Here is a 22805-nt window from a genome sequence, read left to right on the forward strand (position 1 = left end):
GGGCAGTTGGACTAGTGGTAGGTCTCTCCTAGCAAGGAAGCCTGGTTTGGAGATGTCAATACAGGCTAATCGGGGACTTCTAGCCCTTATTGCTTGACCCACATCCACAAAAGCGCAAGAAAGGGGCTTGTAGTCCAAGATAAGGGGAGCGGCATGTAGTTGCCCGTCCTCGCTCACAAAGATCTCGGACCTTAGAAGATAGTTGAGGGCTTGAACGTTGACTAAACTTATCATCGGAGTTGTTTGTTCTTTGTCTGCAAAATACCCAAAGAGAGGGTTATGTCAGTCCAAGAAGGCAAATAATTAAAACCAAAACCGAAATCAGTGAAAGGAAAGCTCAAAACTAAGATCCCCGCCTGGGGATCTGACCCTATAGTGCCCCACCTGGTGTTCCCGCCTTAACTGGGTAGTGAAGACTGTCATGCCATGCTCCGGAGACAATCAAATGGTTGTCCTTCAAGCCTTTGTTGGACTTGGGAAGGCAAGATATTAGCCTCACCTCGTCGGACCTGAATTTCAGGTAATACGACTCATTGAGGCAATGACATTCATACAAGTGAATTACATCGTGCCATGAGAGGCCGGGGTTCATCTGTTCGTTTAGAGCGTCTACGCACCTTAGGATCCGAAACATGTTAGCGGCGCACTGGTGGGGGGCCAGCCTATGACCGCGCAAATAATCCCTAGTTATCCTCTCCATGGGAATCGTCATTCCTCCTTCTATGAAAGCTATCATTGGAATGGCGACCTATCCCGTCTCTCTCTTGGTTAAGATCTGGTCCGAGGAGCAGTATCCTAGACCTACTCCCGACGGGATACGGTATTTGGCCCTGAAACCTTCCATACCGGCCGAAGAATCTACCAGTTTCTGAAATTTACCCATTCTACTAACCCTAGGTGGTGCGAAGAAGGTTTACTAATGGAAGGAAGCTGAGAAGAGCAACATCGAGGAAAAGTTAAGGAATACGGGGAAATGAACACTTACGGGAGCGCAGATCCTAAACCTTTCGAGCTTTCAAAGAACTCGCCGGAAATCCTCAAGGAAGTGGCTATGGACTTTTGGGTGTTTTGCAAGAGGAAATACTGAAGTGCTCTGGAACGTTTGAGTGCTTTTTCTAAAAAGAGGAAGTAATTCCCCTCAGAAGCCTTATATAGCAAGGAGAAACTGAATGAGATTACTCCCGCCCAAAGAATTAGGGAAATATCAACCATTGATTAAGCGCCCCACCATTGGATGTGGAGGACAAAAAGCCGCCTGGCATAATTAATAGCGCCTCGTGGGCTACAAAACGCCAGTGGCAATAATGAGGCACGTGAGGCTGTACTTCCACACGTGTGAGTCAAGAAATTATAATAAGTTATTCCATAAGTATCAAAATCCCACCTTTTCACCTCGGATAAGAGGGAAAAACTGGAATTTTGAGGGGCTATTATAGGGGCAAGGGCCCAAGATCATACAATGGGCCTTAGGCCCCATATGGGAAATTTGACCACGTCCGAGGAGAAGACGTGGGTGCCAAAAGGGCTCCCGGCTCAATTCTTGTGGGCCTGAAGATGTTTAGAAGGTGGTCCGAGGAGAAAAGTCTCCTCGGGCGTAACAAATATGGCTCAGGCATGCACTCTGCCTGCTAGAAGGACCTCCCCAACGGGTATTAGTAACAAGGATGAGTCCCACAGGCCCGTATGAAGGAAGGAAACATTGGGTGTCCAAGGAGAGGCTGCAGCTGCCACATTAAATGCATTGCAGCTACTTTTCTGACCGCATTAATGTGGAGAGGACCTGTGAACAGTGCTGTCTTGGCTACCACAACTCACAAAAAGATGGGGGGGATGTCCGATGGGACAGGCATTCAAGTAAGTGTCCAGATGATTAACAAGTGTAAGACCCTGATGAAGAAGGGGACAGAAAAAAAAGAAAGTTAGAACAAAAGAACGGTGCAAGAACCATAGTCTGTGAACAATGACCCGTGTTCATTCCATGCGTCTTCTCGAACCAGAAATCTATTGACGTGAAGGGAATTTTTCATCTTTAGCTAGAATGTACTTCGTTAAGGCCTAGTTCTATAGCCCACTCTTTACAAATTCATTGTTTCTAGGCTCCTTGGACCAGATCCCCATACCTGTTGGGCCTGGGCTCCAAATTGTGGCCTTACAATACTGTATTTTGTCTGGCACTAAATTTTAGTAAAAGTTTTTGGCCTGAATTTAAGGATTTCATGATTTTAATAGCTAAACCCTTTTTTTTTGTTGATTCTTATCAATTTCCATGTTGTTCGCTAGATTTAGTTGAGATTTAATTGAAATTTACCCATGTGATTGGATTAATTTTGGTGCTGTATTTTAGATCATGCAATTCTTTTTAATTCAGCTTCTTATGGGCAAAAATTGGGTTTGAATCAAATGAGATATCACTTAATCAAGTAAATTACCTACTTTGCATTTTAACAGTGAAAAAAGTACACAAATTTCTATATAAAGTGTGCTAAATTGTTAGTTTGATTTTCATGGAAAATTGGTACTATCAGCATGACATGAAGGATCATGTGCCAAAATTTATTAAGGAACTAGTTGTAGACCCACGGGAAAATTTGATATGATTATTTTTTATTGGATTATTATTGAATTAATATATTAGATTGTATATTTTTAAAAATTCAATATTTGTTATTTGAAATTACGTTTTAAATTAGAAGTTTTTTTGTAGTGTAACAAAATATATTTTGTAGTAAGGTATTATAAATAGTGAGATATGTACAAAAACATAATCCAATAATTAAAAAAAAAAAATGATAGTGTGAAAACTATTAGACCAAGTTGTAATTATATATACTTTGTTTATTACTATACAAATGTATGCGATTCAACTCTTATAGGTATATTTTTCTCCAAAATATAGATCCACATATCTTTCTTCTTCACAATTGAAAATAAGTGAAAAAGTAAATAAAGATAACTACGTAACAGATCATTATCAATAAATCATATATCGTAAAGTGTAAATATAAAATAAAATAAATTGCAAAAAGAAAATTTAAGTGGGTCCAACAAGCTAAGCCCACTTAGAATGGTGGATTTAGGTCGGACCCAATACAATTAATTTATTAGAGGATGGGCTTCTGAGGTCAATTTTATCGTACTAGTATGATTTAAGCCTTAGATGGATTGGAAAAAGTTAGACAATTGAAGGAAAAAAAAACAGACTTTTAGAATTAACACTTCCTTAAGCCTGGCCAAAGAGCAGTTGTTCATAAATTGTTCAAGTTTTAATCACAGGATAGTGCTACACAATATCGGTATTTCCTTTCAATTTTTCGTCCCTCTTCTGTTGGGGCTTCCTTTCTATATATAGTTAGCTGAATTACATCTGAGCGCTCCACTTGTACAGTCACTAACCTTCCTTTAAATGCTTGTCCCATCAAGGTTTTGCTAGAAGTGGTAGAGTATGGTGCAAGCTATTAAGGCACTGTCCATAGGTCATTCCTCCATTTATGCGACTAACTGAGTTGATGTAGTACATTAAATGCGGAGGTGATGGTTACTTTGTCTGGATACTTCCCTTCTTCTTTGCTTGCATGTCTCTACCGTATTCTTTGGCATTCTGTTATCTAGTGCAAGTGGCCTGCCAAATAATTCCCAAGAAACACTCGCTCTTCGGGCTCCTCGGAATGTCGGCCTCTTCGTGGTTCCTCCTCAGATTCTCATCCATGTGCAAGGTAAGGACTAATGTGTAGGTGGGCCCTTCCCCTTACTCAGTAATTTAATAAATCAAATTCTAGCCCCAATGCAGAAAACCTTCCCCTGCACAACCCCAAAAAAGTGATTTGCTTACTACAAATGATGATTTGCTGAATCGCAGACGAGATTTTTGGAATTAATAAATTTACTGAGTAAAGGACTGAGTTTCTTGGTATTTGTTTGGGAAGCCCTTCAAGACATGACTCTTATGATCCCTGGAGTATGTGCTTTTGTGTCTTTGCTCAAAGATTTTTATTTTATTTTTTATTTTATAAATATGCTTAATCTCAAAATTTTGAACCATTTTTAATTATGTCTGGTGCTAATAATTCCATATCTGATCGAATCAAATATATATTGAGATGGAATTTTCAGTCACTGCTTAATCAATCAAAACCTCTTTGTTTTTTATTGGCCTAGTATCACAGTTCACAAATATTGTCGTAATCGAGTGGGAAAAGACCATGTTTTTTTTACACAAGATAAAAATTCTACTCTAGCCTAATCTAAGAATATATGTGTGTGAAACTCCCTCTTAAAGACTTGAACTCCGGCCCTTGCCCCCCACACCTCACAAGCACTTATACTTGTAAAGTGGCCACCGCACCAAGGATGCGCAGTGGTAGACCATGTTAAATAAGCACATTAGCCAGTAATCCAGCTTTGGAAATTGAAGAAGCTAACTGGTATCATGACAGTAATTGGTGGAAGTGGTAACATGAGTTGATCTCAGAAAGAGAATCTTATGTGAATTTAAATTTCTCAAAGCAGAATGAGCACTTTGGTATTAGAGTAGAACATGAATTGGATTCTCAAAAAAGAAAAAGAAAAAAAAAAACATGAATTGTGTCATGAAGTTATTAGTATTGTAGACCTCATTACTCATCATGAACGCAACAGGTAGGAGTTGGTTACTTGTTAATCTAAAAATCCCTGAAGTATTTTGAGTATTTTCAAAAGATAATTGTGTTTTATTTTTAAGTTCACATACTTTGTGACTCCCCTTGGGTTGCATTCTAGTTACTCTTGTAGTTCTTCTTAGATCTTCTTGTTGATAATTGCATTCTTTGACTTACTCCTATTTTTTTGGACTTGGGATACAAAATGGAAATCCAGATACCTGAATTCCTTATGTGCAGGCGGATTACCAAGCACCAAATTGTACCGAGGTTATGATAGTAACTCCGTCAAAATTTGGGAGACTTGACTACTTTTCTATTTGAGTATTGTAGGAGAAGTTAAGGGTTGCTGTTTTAGTTTCCAAAGCTGCATTTCAATTTATCCAAGGTAAGTTTATTCAAGGTTAGTGTAAATTTAGATTATATTAAAAGGTTTCTCCATTCTGACTATGATGTCTGCAGGCGTGCAACCAAGTGACTACGTTGTACCTGAGGAAGTTAAAGCTGCAGGTTTTGGGATTTGTGGTGAAGAATTGGGACCTATTGTTGAAGGTCCTGATTTGAAGAAGCTGAATATTCATGGAGGAGTAGCCGGTATTGCAGAAAAGCTCTCCACTTCAACCAGCAATGGGCTTACTGCTGATGATGATTTGCTGAATCGCAGACGAGATTTTTGGAATTAATAAATTAACTGAGAGTGAAGGACGGAGTTTCTTGGTATTTGCTTGGGAAGCCCTTCAAGACAAGACTCTTATTCTCCTTGGAGTATGTGCTTTTGTGTCTTTGCTCGTTGGCATAGTTATGGTAGGATGGCCAAAAGTGGCTCATGATGGCATAGGAATTGTTGCAAGCATCTTGTTGGTTGTTTTGATACTGCAACAAGTGATTATCGTTAATCTTTACAGTTCAATGATTTGGACAAGGAAAAAAAGAGGATTGCTATTCAAGTTACGAGAAATGGATTTAGGCAGAAAATGTCAATATATGATTTACTTCCTGGTGATATTGTACATCTTGCTATCGGGGACCAAGTCCCTACAGATGGAGTTTTTGTTTCAGGTTTTTCTATGTTAATTGATGAATCAAGATTAACTGGGGAGAGCGAGAAAGTAATGGTCACTGCAGAAAATCCTTTTCTTCTGTCTGGAACTAAGGACCAAGGTGCAGGATGGATCACGCAAGATGTTGGGATGAGGACCCAATGGGGTAAATTGATGGCTACTCTTAGTGAAGGCGGAGATTATGAAACCCCATTGCAGGTAAAATTGAATGGAGTGGCAACAATTATCGGTAAGATAGGACTTTTCTTTGCCATTGTGACTTTTGCAGTGTTGGTGCAAGGATTGATGAGCCGTAAATGGCAAGATGGAACTTACTTGAGGTGGTCTGGAGATGAAGCTTTGGAAATGTTGGAATTTTTCGCCGTTGTGTTGTTGTTGCTGTTCCAGAAGGGCTTCCATTGGCTGTAAAATTGAGCCTTGCCTTTGCCATGAAAAAGATGATGAATGATAAAGCACTTATGTGCCATTTGGCTGCATGTGAGACCATGGGATCATCCACAAGTATTTGTAGTGACAAACTGTGATCATGCACTTGTTTGTTGTGAAATCTTGCATTTTCAAGACTGTCAAGGAAATGAGCAGACCTAATGAAGCTTTTCTTCTGTGCTCTGAACTCCTGACTTCTGCTTTGAAATTTCTGCTACAATCAATATTTAATAATACTGAGGGCGAAGTTGTAAACAAAATGGCAAATCTGAGATATTGGGAACACCCACTGACACTGCTTTGTTGGACTTTGGCTTGTCACTTGGTGGGAATTTTCATGCTCAGAGACAAGTATCTAAACTTCTTAAAGTTGAGCCGTTCAATTCTGTGAATAAACGGATGAGGGTATTACCGACGTTACCCAAAGGTGGTTTACAAGCCCATTGTAAAGGTGATCCAAAGATAATATTGGCCACCTGTGATAAGGTGATCACTAAAAATAGTAATACTGTTCCCCTTGATGAAGCATCCATTAATTATCTTAACAATACAATTATTCAATTTGCTAATGAGACACTACAAACTCTCGGTCTTGCTTATATGGAATTAGAAAATGGGTTCTCTACAATGAATCCCATCCCAGGTTCGGGGTATACTTTTATAGGAGTAGTAGGTATGAAAGACACTGTATGTCCTGATGTTAAAGAGCCTGTAGCAGATCGCCATTCGGCTGGAATCACCGTATGAATGGTTACAGGAGACGATATTAGTAATACAAATGCTTTGGCTAGGGAGTATGAATGGTTGCAGGAGATGATATTAATAAATGCTATAGCTAGGGAGTGCAGGATTCTCATAGATGATGGTATAGCCATTGAAGGTCCAGAATTCCAGGAAAAAAGTGAGGAGGAAATGCTCAAACTAATTCCTAAACTTCAAGTGATTTCTTCATTTGTATTTATGGAGCATCTGCAAATTGATTGGATCACTCGGTAATAAGTATGGTTTTTTTCTAATTAGTAACAATAAGTTTTGACTTTATTTATAGGCGATGGCTCGATCTTCACCTCTGGACAAGCATACTCTAGTGAAGCACTTGCGTACCTCATTATGTGAGGTTGTTGCTATAACTGGTGCTGGAACAAATGATGCCCCTGCACTTCATGAAGCAGATATTGGACTAGCAATGGGCATTGCTGGAACTGAGGTGAGTATATAACAATGTGAAAACATAGGCACACATTGCGAACAATTCAACTAATCTTTACTAAATTCAAGTGGCTAAAGAGAGTGCTGATGTGATAATTCTGGATGATAATTTCTCCACAATTGTGACAGTGGCCAAGTGGGGACGTTCAATTTACATAAATATTCAAAAATTTGTACAGTTCCAGCTGACTGTTAATGTGGTTGCATTGATTGTTAACTTCTCTTCAGCTTGTTTGACAGGTTAGAGAAGCCCACATACTATTTGTTTTCATTTTGAACTTGCCTTCCTTTTATGTCAAAAAAACCATTTTCTCATTCTACTAACGCCTTTGCATAAAATCGTGCATTTAGGGACTGCGCCCCTCACAGCTGTTCAGCAATTATGGGTCAACATGATCATGGATACATTGGGAGCACTTGCACTTGCAACTTATTGCTTAGACACGTGCATTTCTCTAAATTGAATCTATAGTAATTCACCGAGTCACAAAGACTAGTGAACATTGAAGTATTTTCAATTTCTTAGCTATAAGATATTTACCTTACTACAAAGTGATATGATTTGAATTTTACGGATTTTTAATGAGGTAAGCTCCCGTGAGACGAAGGAAATAGATGTTTTCAAAGGCATACTAGATAGATATATTTTCGTGGCCGTCCTCAGTTGCACTGCAATCTTCCAAATCATAATAATTGAGTTCCTGGGAACGTTCGTGAACACAACACCTCTCACAATTGCATAGTGGTTACTTAGTGCATTCGTTGGATTTTTGGGCATGCCAATTACTGTTGGCTTAAAGATGAACCCTTTATGAGGCACATGGGTCAGAGATTCTATTCTTTGAAGAGTTGTTAATTTATTGGCATGAAATGATACCGGAGTGTCCTAAGTTCTAGTAAGCCCAATTTAATGCTAGGTTTGGTCCAAGTGTTTTTCTTGAAATCCAAAAGTGCAGCCCATTATTTTGAATGTTTTTTTTTAATTTTTTTTTATCATTAATAAGTTATTGTTCAAAAGAAGTCAAATAGTTTTTATTTAGTATCTCCTAGGAAGTATTAGACTTTATATTTGAATTCTCCTAAGCAAACAAGTCTTTTATTGTGCTTCTAGTTCCTAAGAGTCATGTTTGACTTTGGTCTTGCTAAGTTAATATTTTAATTACAATTTCCGTTCTCCTATGCTTAGAGGGTTGTTCTAAGCTTTATATAATCCTTGTAGTTGAATTAAAAATAAAAGCATAGTGTATTTTTAGATTATAAAGCTTTGTGTTTTAGAAGATGGATTTCTTCTAAATTAATACTTATCCCTTGGGTGGATTCCTTTAGGTGATGAGTTTTGGTTTTGTATCTCTTTGGGTGGTGTTTCTGTATCCCATAGAGTGGTGGGCCGTTTATCCCTTTATTTATTAAGTGTTTGGTTCAATCCATCGTACCACATTATATTCCAACCATCCTTTACCTCCTTATCAGATCAATTTGGTTTTTCCCTTACAAATCTGATATCAGAGCTTTGGTTCAATGGCTAGACATTATTGACATGGTAATTGTGGAAGCTCAACCCAAATATTAGAAGGCTTTGGGTTGAGCGGCCCAATTTAGTTGTGTTGGGAATTAGGGATATCCAACAATGGGAGGCCCCAAAGATGGTGTTGCGGCTTCTGTAGGAAAGGACTAGGGATCCTAGACTACTTCCCGTTGGTGGATTCCTTTAGGTGACGAGTTTTGGTTCTGTATCTCTTTGAGTAGTGTTTCTGTATTCCATAGAGTGGTGAGCCGTTTATCCCTTTATTTATTAAGTGTTTGGTTCAATCCATCGTACCACATTATATTCCAGCCATCCTTTACCTCCTTATCAGATCAGTTCAGTTTTTCCCTTACAAATCCGATATCAAAGCTTTGGTTCAATGGCTAGACATCATCGACATGGTAATTGTGGAGGCTCAACCCAAATATTAGAAGGCTTTGGGTTGAGCGGCCCAATTTAGTTGTGTTGGGAATTAAGGATATCCAACAATGGGAGGCCCTAAAGATGGTGTTACGGCTTCTGTAGGAAAGGACTGGGGATCCTAGACTACTTCCCTTATCACCCTCCTCTGATCAACGTGATTCACTGAACGTGACCTTTACTAGCAAAATCCGAGCAGGATTTCGTTCTCCCTGGTGTCTATTTTTCCTTACTACTTTCGTGACTCTCTAATTTTTTCAACCCCCCACTCTCTACCCATCGATCTCTATTTATAGACTTCCCTTAAAGGGGTTGCCATGATGAGAGGGTGGTTTTCCATGTCGATGGGTTCCTCTGAGCTATATTCTTGACTAGGTGAGAGCCACTATTCGTGACTAACATGACTTTCTTGGAACTTGCACCAGGCACTAATAATTGCTCGGTAAGCAGATTTTCCCAAGACATTATCCCTTGACCTCGGCACCGTAAAGGTTGTTCGATAAGGGTTGGGAGCTCAGGCCAGATCCATCCAGGGAGTGGGCTAGGTGCTCGGTTAGTAAGCAGCGTGAGATGGACCCATTTAGGAGACATGTCATGAGCTTGGTGTAGGCTGATAGCCGTGGACCGTACAGTAATAATGTTGAGATGAATGACGTAAGGAGACAACTTCAATAACTCTAGGAGTGTTTGGAGTTTTACGAGATTCAAGGATGTGACCCCTAGGCATCATAATTTAGAATCTGGAGATGTTAATGATGATAAAAAGGGGAATCCATTTCACTATGCTCATAGTCATTTGGAAGGATGTTCATTAAATCCGCAAAATGACATAACTGCATTGCACTGCAAGTAATAGTGCACCACATCGCATGGTGTAATGCAGTTTGCGTTTTTACAATAAGAAAACCGCATAAACCGCACGCTCTCTATATATTAATTTATTTGTTTTTTTAATATTAAATATATTATTAATAGTTTAATAACCCTAGTTTTCAACAAAAAAAATAAATAAATAAAAATAATAACCTTAGCAAGTGTTGATTAGGAAAGACGGCACAAAATAAAGAAAAACTAGCTCAATAGTTTAAAACTTGACCCAAAACAAAGGGAAAAATCAGTTTTGGGTTGAGCAAGAAAAGCCCAAAATTTGAAAAATATACTGGCTTTAAACCGTTCAAACCGCATCTTACACTTCGTACTGCACATGTGACCGCCAAAATGAGGTGCAATGATGGTTTTGGTTAAACCACACCACAAAGTACAGTACTGAAAATGACCTAAAACCACATCGCGAACACCCCTAATTACTTCTCATGTGGGAGCACTCCACCCCATCCTCATCATATCAAAAACTTACAACGAGTTTATGATATGAAGGTGGACATTCTAGAATTTGAAGGGAAAATGCAACCCAATGATTTCATTGATTAGCTGACTACTGTTGAGCATCTTTGATTTCAAAGATGTTCTAGAAAATCGCAAGGTGAAGATTGTTGCTATCAAGTTGAGGAAACATGCTTCGTTCTGGTGGGAGCTTATCAAGAGGTAGTGACAACGTGCAAGAAGAGATCATATTGTGACATGGGAAAAGATGAAAGGAAAGCTCAAGAGAAAATACTTGCCTAACCACTACAAGCAAGATGCTTTTTTGAAAATTTCATAATTTCAAGCAAAAAGAGGTTTTTGTGGAGTATACAATAAAGTTTGATCATCTTATGATTCGATATGATGTTGTAGAACCTAAAGAGCAAATGATAGCAAGCTATCTTGGTGGGTTATGTGCTAAAATCAATGATGTGGTGCAACTACAGCCTTATTGGACTTACAATGATGTTTGCAAGCTAGCTATGAAAGTGGAGAAGCAATTGAAGGAAAGACGTGGCAGTAGTTTTCGATCTTATAATCGAGAGGAAGTTTCTAACAGAAGGAATGGTTCCACTTCTAAAGCTGTTGCACCACCCAAAACAGCCGCTATCAAACAACTACCTAAGAATGAATCTACATCAGGTCTGATGGTCCCAACACCTCTAGTACATGCTGTAGATGTTTTAAATGTCAAGGCTTAGGGCATTTTTGTTCTGATTGTCAAAATAGCAAGATAGTTTCTCTTGTGGAGTAAGATGTGGAAATAGAGGATGAAGATGAGTTAGCACTAGTAGTTCTTGAACATGCTTATTCCGAGGAGGTGATTTATGCTGATCAAGGAGAGTCACTTGTTATTCAAATAAATCTCAAGGTAGCCTATGCAGAAGATGAATGGCTTAGGACCAATATATTTCATACCAGATGCCCTTCTCATGGAAAAGTTTGTGATGTTATCATTAACGGGGGGAAATTGTGAGAATGTTGTTGCAACAATCATGGTGGAGAAGTTGGAGACTTGGAGTTAAAAAACTAAAAATTATCCTTAGCCATACAAACTCTAGGGGCTTCGCAAAGGCAATGAAGTGAAGGTAAATAAGATATGCTTAATTTAGTTTTCTACTGGCAAGAATTATAGTGATTCAGTAGTTTGTGATGTTGTACTCATGGATGCATGTCATTTATTACTTGGTAAACTATGGTAGTATGATAGGAAAACTAGTCATGATGGTTTCAAAAACTTACTCTTTTGAAAAAAGATGGGGTTAAAATAACTTTGGCTCCTTTAAAAATGATTCATGTTCCCAAACCTTCTCTTAAGGAGGGGAACAATTTACTGACTAGAGAGTTGGAGAAAGCATTAATAGAATCTGGTGAAAGGTTTGCTATTGTGGTAAGAGAAGAGAAAGATCCTATAAACATCCCTCTTTTTGTTGATACACTTTCTTGAGGAATTTAGTGATGTTATTCAAGATGAAATTCCTTTCCACCTTCCACCTAAGAGGGATATGAAACATTGCATTGATCTTGCACCAGATTCTGTTTTGCCTAATAAGCCAACTTATAAAATGAATCTAAAAGAGCAAGATAGGTTATAGAGGCAAGTTGAAGAATTAAGCAAAAGGGCCTTTAAGAGAGTATGAGTCCTTGTGCTATTCTAGCCCTCCTTGTTCCCAAAAAGAATGGCTCATGGCATGTGTATTGATAGCAGAGCAGTGAACAAGATCACCAGTCGATACCGCTTTCCTATTCCATGGTTAGATGATCTTCTTGACCACCTTCATAGAGCTAAGGTTTTCTCTAAGATTGATCTTTATAATAGTTATCATCAAATTCGAATGAGACCAAGTGATGAATGGAAAATAGCTTTTGAAACTAGAAAAGGGATGTATGAATGGATGGTGATGCCCTTCAGACTCTCTAATGCTCCTAGTACTTTTAGGCAATTAATAAATCATGTCTTTAAGCCTTTCATCAGTTATTTTGTTGTTGTATATTTTGATCACATCTTAGTATACAACAAGTCTTAGCAAGAGCATATGGAGCATCTTCATGAGGTGTTTCGAACTATTCGCAACCAGAAGCTTTTTGCAAATTTGAATAAGTGTCATTTCCTAACTGATAGCCTTGTCATCTTAGGCTATGTTGTTTCAGGTGATGGAACCAAGATGGATCCAAGTAAAATTGAGGCTATACTCAGTTGGCCCATGCCAAATTCTCTTCATGATGTTAAAAGTTTTCATGGGCTTGCTTCTTTTTATCAGCGTTTTATCAAAAACTTCAACAGCCTTAATGCCCCTATTACTGAATATTTGAAGGGACGGAGGTTTTAGCGGAATGAAAATGCCCAAAAGAGCTTTGAGCAGCCCAAAAAGAAGGTGACAGAAGCTTCAATTCTTGGACTCCCAAATTTCAACAAGTTGTTTGAAGTCGATTATGATGCTTCAAGTGTAGGAATTGGTATTGCCTTCAACCAAGAGGGTAAGCCTATTGCTTTCTTTAGTGAGAAATTAAATGAATGCAAGTATTCTACTTACAATAAAGAGTTCTATGCCATTATTCGTAATTTAGATCATTGGAATCATTATTTCTTTCCAAATGAGTTTCTACTTCATTTTGATCGTGAAGCTTTGAAGTGTTTAAATAGCCAACAGAAACTTAATAGCTAACATGCAAGATAGGCTGAATTTCTTCAATCCTATTCTTTTTCTATCAAAAACAAGTTTGGTAAGCTGAATCAAGCGGCTAATGCATTAAGTAGAAGACATTCTTTGCTAAACACTTTGGTGGTGCGAGTGTTAAGCTTTGAAATTCTCAAGGAGTTGTATAATGCTGATCTAAACTTTGTAGTGTGCGAAAATATTTTTCTAAGGGTGTTGTTAATCATTTCTTGAAGCAAGAAGGTTTTCTTTTCAAAGACAACAAATTATGCAATCCTCAATGTTCTTTGCAAAGGGTAATTATCCAAGAAACTCATGAAAAGTCGTGCTAGACACGTTGGAAGAGAGAAGATATTTGCTCGTGCAAGAAATTTCTATTGGCCCAAGTTGACTTATGATGTTATGTCTCCCATGAGAAGTTGCAGAACCTGCCAAATTGCTAAGAGCCACAATCAGAACACCGGGTTGTACATACCATTTCCAGTTCCCAAGGCTTTATTGGAAGATATCAATTTAGACTTTGTTTTGTGTTTGCCTCAAACTCAAAGAAACAAGGATTCTATTCTGGTATTAGTGGATAGATTTTCAAAGATCTCATTTTGTTCCTTGTAACAAGACCACAGATGCATTTTCTATTGCTACTTTGCATTTCAGAGAGAGTCAAGTTTCATGGTATTCCAAAATCCGTCACTTTAGATCATGATTCAAAGTTTGTAAGTCATTTTTGGTGTTCTCTTTGGAGGAAGTTTGGAACTATACTTCAATTCAGCTTTTCTTACCATCCACAAATACATGTGTAAACTAAAGTTGTGAATCAAAGTGTGGGAAATCTCTTGAGAAGCTTCGTGTAGAAGAACATTAGATAGTGGAATCTTCTTTTAGCTCAAGTTGAGTTTGCTTACAATCAATCCACTAGCCAAACTACTGGTCATAGCCCTTTTGAAGTTGTTTATGGTCTTAATTCTACTGGACCACTTGAATTGACACCACTTTCTATTACTAAGAGTCCTAGTGGTGATGCTGACGAAAGGGCTAAAGAAATCAAGAAATTGCATGAACAAATCCAGGAAAGCAAAATGAGAAGTATTGCAAGTGAGCAAACAAGCATTGAAAACCAACAACCACTACCTGCTTTAACACAAAATCTAAGTGCACAACAGAATGAAACTGCTGGATACAATAACTGAAACAACGATAACAAATAATGAACACAAAGAATAGTGTTGTACTTCTACGGTTTCAAGTGAACTAAGAATTTGATTCAATTTAGGCAACCATTATTACATACACATCCAAAGAAAACTTTCCTTTTTAATTAAGTAAAGGTTAATATATTAGAAAGATGGAAATCAAAAACTAAGAGAAGAGATGAATACATTTTATTATACAATTGTACACTGCAAAATCTTATAGACATTAAAGAATTTCCATGTAACAACTTCAAGGGGAAGTGGAAAAGTGCTAGTAGTTAAACAGCATATTTCAAATGTAGAATTATCTAAATCATTGTAAGAGTGGAAAAGTGCAGCAGTTAATCAGCATATTCCACATGTAGAATTATCTAAATCACTTACAACGATGCTAACAAAAATAAACCCTACATAGGATTTGCCAAGCTCTCAACTGCAACTGGATAATGTACATGACTTGTATGATTGTATCCATGCTTTAACCTGGTTATTTTCTTTTTTGATATATAAGATTTATTGCATTCCCACCCACCTCTTTACGACAAAAGCCAAAGCCATGACAATGAAGACAACCCAGAACTTTATGCATAAAAGTAAAATGGTGAAACACTTCAGTAAATATACTATAAAAAAACAGTTGAAGAGGTCGATAAAGAGGTAGGTTCCTAAATACTAGCTCATCAAAAGAAGGCCTAAGAAAACCAGATAAGGACATGTGGCAGACCACATGGTAAAAATTAATATTTTAATATGCACACTAGCCACATCTGCTTTTTATATTTACCACTTGACGGCAGAAATTATTTTGACACAATACCAAAAAGTTAGGGGCTAAACTGACACATTTGAAATGTTAAGAACTATTTTGACACATAAGGTAAACATTAGGGACCAAAATGGTAATTAAACCCTTTTTTTTATAATGAATTTACGAGGCAGTTACCAAAATAATTTAATACAACTCACATATAGGATTGTACATGTCTTCACTGATTCCTATCTCCGTAAGTAGCGTGCACAACAATCCAGGTAAGTAACTGAGAAGAAAAGATCCCAAACCAACCTTAGAAAAAAAAAAAAAAAATCATTGTATTCACAGAATCTCTTTGCTACAATTGAGGAGGGAAAAACTGAGTTGATTCAAGGTTGATACCCACAACAGATGGGTACATAAAAATTGCAAGAGAGTTCCTTCGACCAGTTGGGAGAAGCTTCATCTGTCTTGTAAATAACAAGAACAATACTAACATAATACAAAATGAGAGATAGATGCCAAAGCAACTAATTTAAATTCTCCAGGCTGAAGTTAGAGCAAAAAAATCATTTACAGCCTCAACCCCACCAACAAGATGACATAAATGACAACAACAAAACTGATCAATCCAATTTGAGTTGAAAAGAAATGCATAAGATAAAATCATAAATACACATTAAAACAAACTTTAAAGAGATGTCAAATATCAAACTGAATGCAAAGCATATATGAGTTTCAAACTTCAAACAGAATGTGGGATCCAGTAAATTCTTTTGGACTGTTAGGAAACCTTACCCAAGCAACAATACAGAAGCAAAGACAACCAATTTTAACCAAAGGAAGGAAGAAGAATAAAAAGAAGAAGTAGGAGGAAAGACATCAGAATGGATATTAAAATAAAGAGATATTGGTGCTTGAAGAGTGCTACTAAAATTACAAATTTGAACAAAAACAAAGATTTTGCAAATGAATATCAAATAGACACCACCACAAACAAAACTGTAAGTGAAACACTGCTGAAGACTAACAAGAGCCAAAGCATCATCCTCACACCTCCAGATTTTGTTTACAAATAAAATAACAACAACGAAAACAAGGAAGTCATAGTTACCACTTAACATTTTATCTTAAAGTTAGGTAAAACTTTTTTTTTTTGGTTGATAATTTGATAATTAAGGGAGGGGGGGATTTGAACCTTAAATGTCTCTTTTGGAATCTCTAGGATTTGCCAACTAGTTGAGCAACAAGGTTCTTGAACCAAAACGATAAAAGCAAAGCAACCTAGTTGACCAACAACTGTGAAACCAAAACGATAAAAGCAAAAAACCATTACCCATCTACCCATTCAAAAGCCACACCAATTTCTACCTCCAAATGTACCTAACAGAACTCTCACTCCGCTACAACTTCATTTCTCAAGCCTACCTTTCGAAAACCAAACAGAGGGCATAACATCCAAACTTGGTATCTAAGAATCAAATTTGCATCACAAAAAAACTGAAATGGAACACTTAATTCTATCAAATTAACTGATTCAAATGCCATTGCATAATGAAAAAGATAATAAATAATTTTCCTTACCACAAACATTGTAACATTTTACAACAATAAGCAAAAATATCAAACATAATTTTACCTAAATATCTGTTACTAATCAACTGGCTGTAAAATGGTATTTTGTCATTGTTTGCCCTAGAAAGATAAGAATGCCATTTTTTTCCCTCAGTACTTTTCTTCGACACCAAACAGAACCATATGAGAAGGAAAAAGAAAAAGAAAATCCAATTATACTACTTAATGCTTTCAATTACTAAATACAAATTTCAATATAATAAATAAAATAAAACCCTAGATTGCGAAATAAAACATGTAATGGAAGAAATGGTACCCAAAGAAGGTTCGGTGGCGGAGGCAATGGAAGCCCAGGCAGAAATTGCGAGGAAGATAAGGCAGGCAAAGCGGGCGGAGATCCGAACCGGTTTTGCAGAACCCATCATTTTCTGGGTTTTCGAGTGGGAAAGGTGGTGGGGTTTGAAAATACGGTGAAGTGGAGAGGGTAGTTCTGCTATTTTGCAATGCGCGCTACAGCTTTAATTGGGCCTAACCGACTTTAATCCAGCCCGTCTAGGTTGGATGGCCATGGCCCATGGGCTTTTCTTCTCAAACCCCAGTTTTCAATTTCAAGTCCTCAACTTTGTTTCCGATTATTCTTTACAAAATAAAAAGTTTTTTTAAAAAATGATTAAATTCTATTCCATAAGGATGCGGTTTAAAACTCAAGTTTCACCCCTCCAATTCCAACATGACATATTATCATATTACATAGTAAAGAATAGGCATAACCACACTTAATTAATTCTCATACCTATTTGAAAATCCAACTTAACTATGAATTTATTAAGATGTTATTATGTGTGGTAGGACGTATTAAGTTTTATGTAAAAAACTAATGTGACAATCTTTTATTGGATGGTGTAAAACATGAGTTTTACACTTCATCCTTACCAAATTCGGTCTCTTTTGAAAATTACAAGTAACATATTTTAATATTTTTGTGAATTGTCATTTTCATCCTTTAAATTTCATTGTTGTTATCAACTTGCCTTCTTTGCTTTATCAAGTTTTTGGATAGAAATATTTTTCTTATTGAATTTTTCTCTACTGCTTTATCAAAAAAAATAAAAAATAATGTATATCAATTTTTTGAATAGACACAAAAGCTTAATTATTAAGATCATTTTTTTTTTCCCATTTCTTATTATCCTTTTCTCTGGTTTTAATGTTTTATCAATCAATTTTTCCTCTATTGCTTTATTGTCATTTTTATGTGATTTTATTAATTTATTTAGATAAACACAAAAACTTAGTTGTTATTAACTTATTATTAACTTTTTTTCCTATCATAAAATCACTTTTAAAAACAAAGTCTATATCTATTACTATATACTAGCCTCTGAGCACACGCTCACGCGCGTGCTCAGAGGCTCTTCTATTTTTTGGGTAAGTGCATGCTTAGAGACTCTTATATTTTTTTGGATAAACGTTAATAATTTGCATTCGTTATAATAATTGTGAGTGCATGCTCAGATGTTAGTTTTAAATATATTGTAAGCAACAATATTGAACTTTAATATCATATGTGATGGAGACAAAATTTTCCTATCAATTAAAAAAAGCCTAGCTAAAAGAAATGGTGAGAATATCCTTGGAAGGAATTTGATAGAGAAACATGGTTGTTGTGATTTGCAGATCGCTGATCTTTATACTCCTTCATCCAAAGACATTGATCAAATGAAGCTAAGATAAAATTGTAAATAGTCCAGAAAATTAGACATCAAATTTTAACACTAATTTTGATTAGGTAATTACAGTTACAGTTATATAAAATACGGATCAATGGCAAGAAAATCTCCTCAAAACTCAATTGTTGTAGATTCCAATGAGATGTTGTGCACTTATATTCTACAAAATCGAACTTGAAAAAATCAATCTGAGAAGCTTAGTTGATGACTGGAAAAGTTTATCAAATCATGCTTTGTATTCTAACTTCCAAAACAAATTGATCAATACTGGACCGAAACCATGAAGACTTTTAATTTTTTCTTTAATGTGGATACTTGTTGAATGATAATTATATATATTTTTTTCAGTTGAATTTGTTACTGATGTATTTTATAATGCCAAAGCCAAAGATTTATGTGTGCATTATTTGCTTGGTAATATTGAGCACCTTATGTGGTACAGGGTGCTATATCATAGACAAATGCAAAATATTTTCAAATGACAGCAATTTCCCAAGATTTCATCAATCACCTCACAACATCATGAACGGCCTAAAAAACAACTTTAACCAAATGTAAGTTCAAAGTACACGCATAAAGAACAACTTAAGTCAAAGGAAATAAGTATTTACAAAAGTAATAATTTATAATATAAAAATAAAAATAAAATAAATAAATAAAACATCAAAAGTAATAGAAGTATTAAAAAAGTAAGAAGAACCTCAACCAAACATTTAAAAAGAAAAGCTACCAAATATATAGTATATAATGGTACACAAATTTTTGTTGTTGTTTTTGTAGAGTAATGGAACACGATTCAGTGGCGAGACCTGCACCTTCAAACCTCTCGATAGGACTCACTGACCGGCGTTTCAAGATTTCTTTAAGTGTCCATGTTGCTGTGATGGTGGTGGACGCAGCGGGCAATCTCTTTGAGTGTTGAGTAAATACCTTTTGAATCTTGGTTTGAGTGGCTGTCACCTGTTACCAAAATGCAAAAATGGTGGTTGCTCTTGGTATATATAAAATTATAAATTAAAAAAAAAAAAAAAAAAAAGGACTTGAGGATTGGATAGTTGTAGGGCCTATTTTTGAGGGTGAGGGAGGAGAATGAACGTGAACATAAACAATTAACTGGGAGCAGGTTTTTTTTTTTTTTTTTTAATAAAAAATTTAAAAGTAACGTGAGATTAGAGTTAGAAATTGCAAATTAAAAAAAAAAGGATTTTTTTTATTAATGTTAAAACGGTTAAGCCTTAAAAAATTTTTAAAAAAAAAAAAAAAAATTGCAAACGTGAGTTTATTGACGGAAGGAACATGGGAAGTTGGAGCATTTCAAATACCTAAACAGAAAATAGTCCTATTTTGTAGGCAATATTTATGCAAGAGTTAATAGACATAGTTTTACCAAATTATCCTTTAGTTTTGTTTCTACTTAAACATAGGAATGTGTGGGTATTTTGGAACCAAAAAAAATAGTTTTACAAAATTATCCTTTAGTTTGTCTCTACTTAAACATAGGAATGTGTGAGTATTTTGGAACAAAAAAAAAATTCGGTTCAAACAGGTGTAGCCCCTTAAATAGTAGTATAGAGTATAGATAATGGAGGAAGAATAATCTATGATTCACTCCCGTTATTATATGTGGCATACCAAACGTTTTTAAATCCTTAAATGATATGTTGTTTTAGATCCGAACCAATGTCATTTGTTAGGAGCAAAGACACCGTTTAAAACAATGGTTGTGTCTTTCGGCCTAAAAAAAAAAAAAAAAAAAACCTTCTATGCATCATCCTATGCATCAAGAGAACCCAATCCTATGCATCATCCTCCAATCTCTTCATTGACCGATCCTCTATAGAATCATCGAGTAAGAATTAACAAGAAGACACCAGAAGGACCTAATACATAATCCTCCAATCTCTATATTGACAGATCCTTTACAAAATCATCGAGCAAGAATTAACAAGCAAATACCATAAGGACCTGATCCTATACATAATCCTCCAATCTCCTCATTGGCCGATCCTTTACATAATTATCGAGCAAGAATTAACAAGCAGAGACCAAGAGGACCCGATCCTATTCAAAATCCTCCAATCTCCTCATTGACCAATCCTCTACAGAATCATTGAGCAAGAATTAACAAAGAATCACCAAAAGGACCCAATCCTATACATCATCCTCCAATCTCTTCATTGATTAATTCTCTACAAAATAATCAAGCAAGAATTAAAAAGCAAGCACAAGGAGGACTCAATCTTATACATAATCCTCCAATCTCTTCATTGATTAATTCTCTACAAAAACATCTAGCAAGAATTAACAAGTGGACACAAGGAGGATCCGATCCTATACATAATCCTCTAGTCTTTTCATTGATTGATCCTCTACAAAATCATCAAGCAAGAATTAACAAGCAGACACTAGGATGACCTAATCCTATACATAATCCTCTAGTCTCTTCATTGATTGATCCTCTAAAGAATCATTGAGCAAGAATTAACTGGGAGTCACTAAGAGGACCTAATCCTGTACATCATCCTCCAATCTCAGCATGAGTTGATGCTCAACATGATTAATTAGAAAAAATTAATCGTAAGTGAAACATGTGGAAAACTTTAATCATCCTTGCAACCCACCAACCAAAATGAATTGTGTGATATGAAAATGATATGAATCTTGATACTATTAGGGTGTGGTGTGATAAAAATAAATAAATTATGTTTTATGAAAAAAATTTGAATAAAAAAATATTTTTCTGTTAAAGTATCTTTGCATTGAAGACTTATAATAATATTCAGTTTCCTTATGTAAAATTTACATGATTAGCGTAATTAATTTATTGCATTTCATAGTGATGTCATCTAATTTTGTAACGGAAATTGTAGTGTAGTTAAAGTTGTCCTTCCACCGAGAAAAGGAAAATAAGAACACGTCGAAAGCACCAATTATATATGGACAAATATAATTGAAACTAGCACAAAAGAAGTTTGATAAAATTCAATAAATAAAATCACTAGGGTGTCGAGATTTGTCCACCAATAACATTAAGCATCTACTACCAATTTTAGCACACAATTGGGTAAGTAAACACATAAACTACCCAATTAGAAGATTCAGAAATAAGCGTAGTTAGTAAAACTCTTGGTTGATTCTATCAATCAATTGTTCCAAAAATTTAGTTTAGACAATAATAACTTTGTTCAGAAAACCCAAGAACATCGCATACCCTAAAGGCAATACAATGACAAAGGTAATATCTAACAAAATTAACGTGGTTTGCTAGAGAGACTATAAAACCCTATTATAACAACAAGAAGATTCAAAAATAGATTTATGAAAGAATTGTAAATTAAACATCAATCTTACAAAACAAATATAAAAAAAGAACAATTGATTTCGATAATTTCAACATTAAAAATATGCTTTGATTCTGAACAACTTACAATATTAGGGATTCAACCCTAACCCTGACTTAGGTTCTCAAATTTCCATAGAAAATAAAAACTTTCAAAAATAATATGTGAAAAAAGCTTTTCAAAAGCCAAAAATGTGGTTGCTCTTGTATATCTAAAAGTTACAGTGTAGTATTTATTGTTGCTGGACTCCAATTGAGTGGAGCCACATTAGCAGCCACATCATCCTTTTATTTCTAGCATTTTCTCTCTCATTTTTAACTATTTTTCACTTTACAATTACACTTTCTCCAACACTTCCTCCTCACTTTTACCTTCTTATCTCCCACTACTCTTTATCTTAGCATTACAATTCCTCCATCTTTTCATCTTCCTTTTATTTTGACTCTTCTTCTCCCATTTTATTTTTTTTTATAAATTTTTTTATTCTCTCTTTCATTCAATCCATATTTTGCCCATACAAAAAGTGAATACTCTCTCTCTCTCTCTCTCTCTCTCTCTCTCTCTCTCTGTATATATTATTATTGCTTTTTTTCCTGTCAAAAATACCCCTAAATTAATTAACCAACAACTTAAAAATGTGATTAAAATAGTAAATTGACAAAAGAAAGTTAGTTATTGTTTTTTTTACTGTCAAAAATACCCCTACCTAAAACTTAAAAATTGGGTTAAAATAGTAAATTGACAAAATAATAAATTTCTACTTCTACGTTAAAATGCCTTCATGCTTCTAATAAACTCATACTTTTATGTTGATTTAAATTCCTACTTCTACTCACTAACTCCCTACAAAATAGGATCACTCTTTTGTTAATTTTAAAACTCTTTTAATCTACAAAACTCACCCCACGTATTTTTTTTTTA

General features: G+C 35.7%; 1 protein-coding gene and 1 pseudogene across 1 annotated transcript in view; one reads left to right on the forward strand and one right to left on the reverse strand.

Annotated features, from left to right (window-relative positions):
* The window catches only part of LOC126732919 (uncharacterized), a 66790-nt gene extending 49491 nt beyond the window's left edge, over positions 1–17299 (reverse strand). Inside the window, exon 1 of the mRNA XM_050435987.1 lies at positions 17130–17299. Within this exon, the coding sequence (XP_050291944.1) occupies positions 17130–17238 (109 nt within the window). The 5' untranslated portion in view covers positions 17239–17299. The remainder of the gene's footprint in view (positions 1–17129) is intronic.
* LOC126689557 (calcium-transporting ATPase 2, plasma membrane-type-like) lies at positions 1604–8081 on the forward strand (annotated as a pseudogene).
* Positions 17300–22805: the final 5506 nt, after the last annotated feature.

Source organism: Quercus robur, chromosome 6, assembly GCF_932294415.1.
Source record: "Quercus robur chromosome 6, dhQueRobu3.1, whole genome shotgun sequence".
NCBI classification, from domain to species: domain Eukaryota; kingdom Viridiplantae; phylum Streptophyta; class Magnoliopsida; order Fagales; family Fagaceae; genus Quercus; species Quercus robur.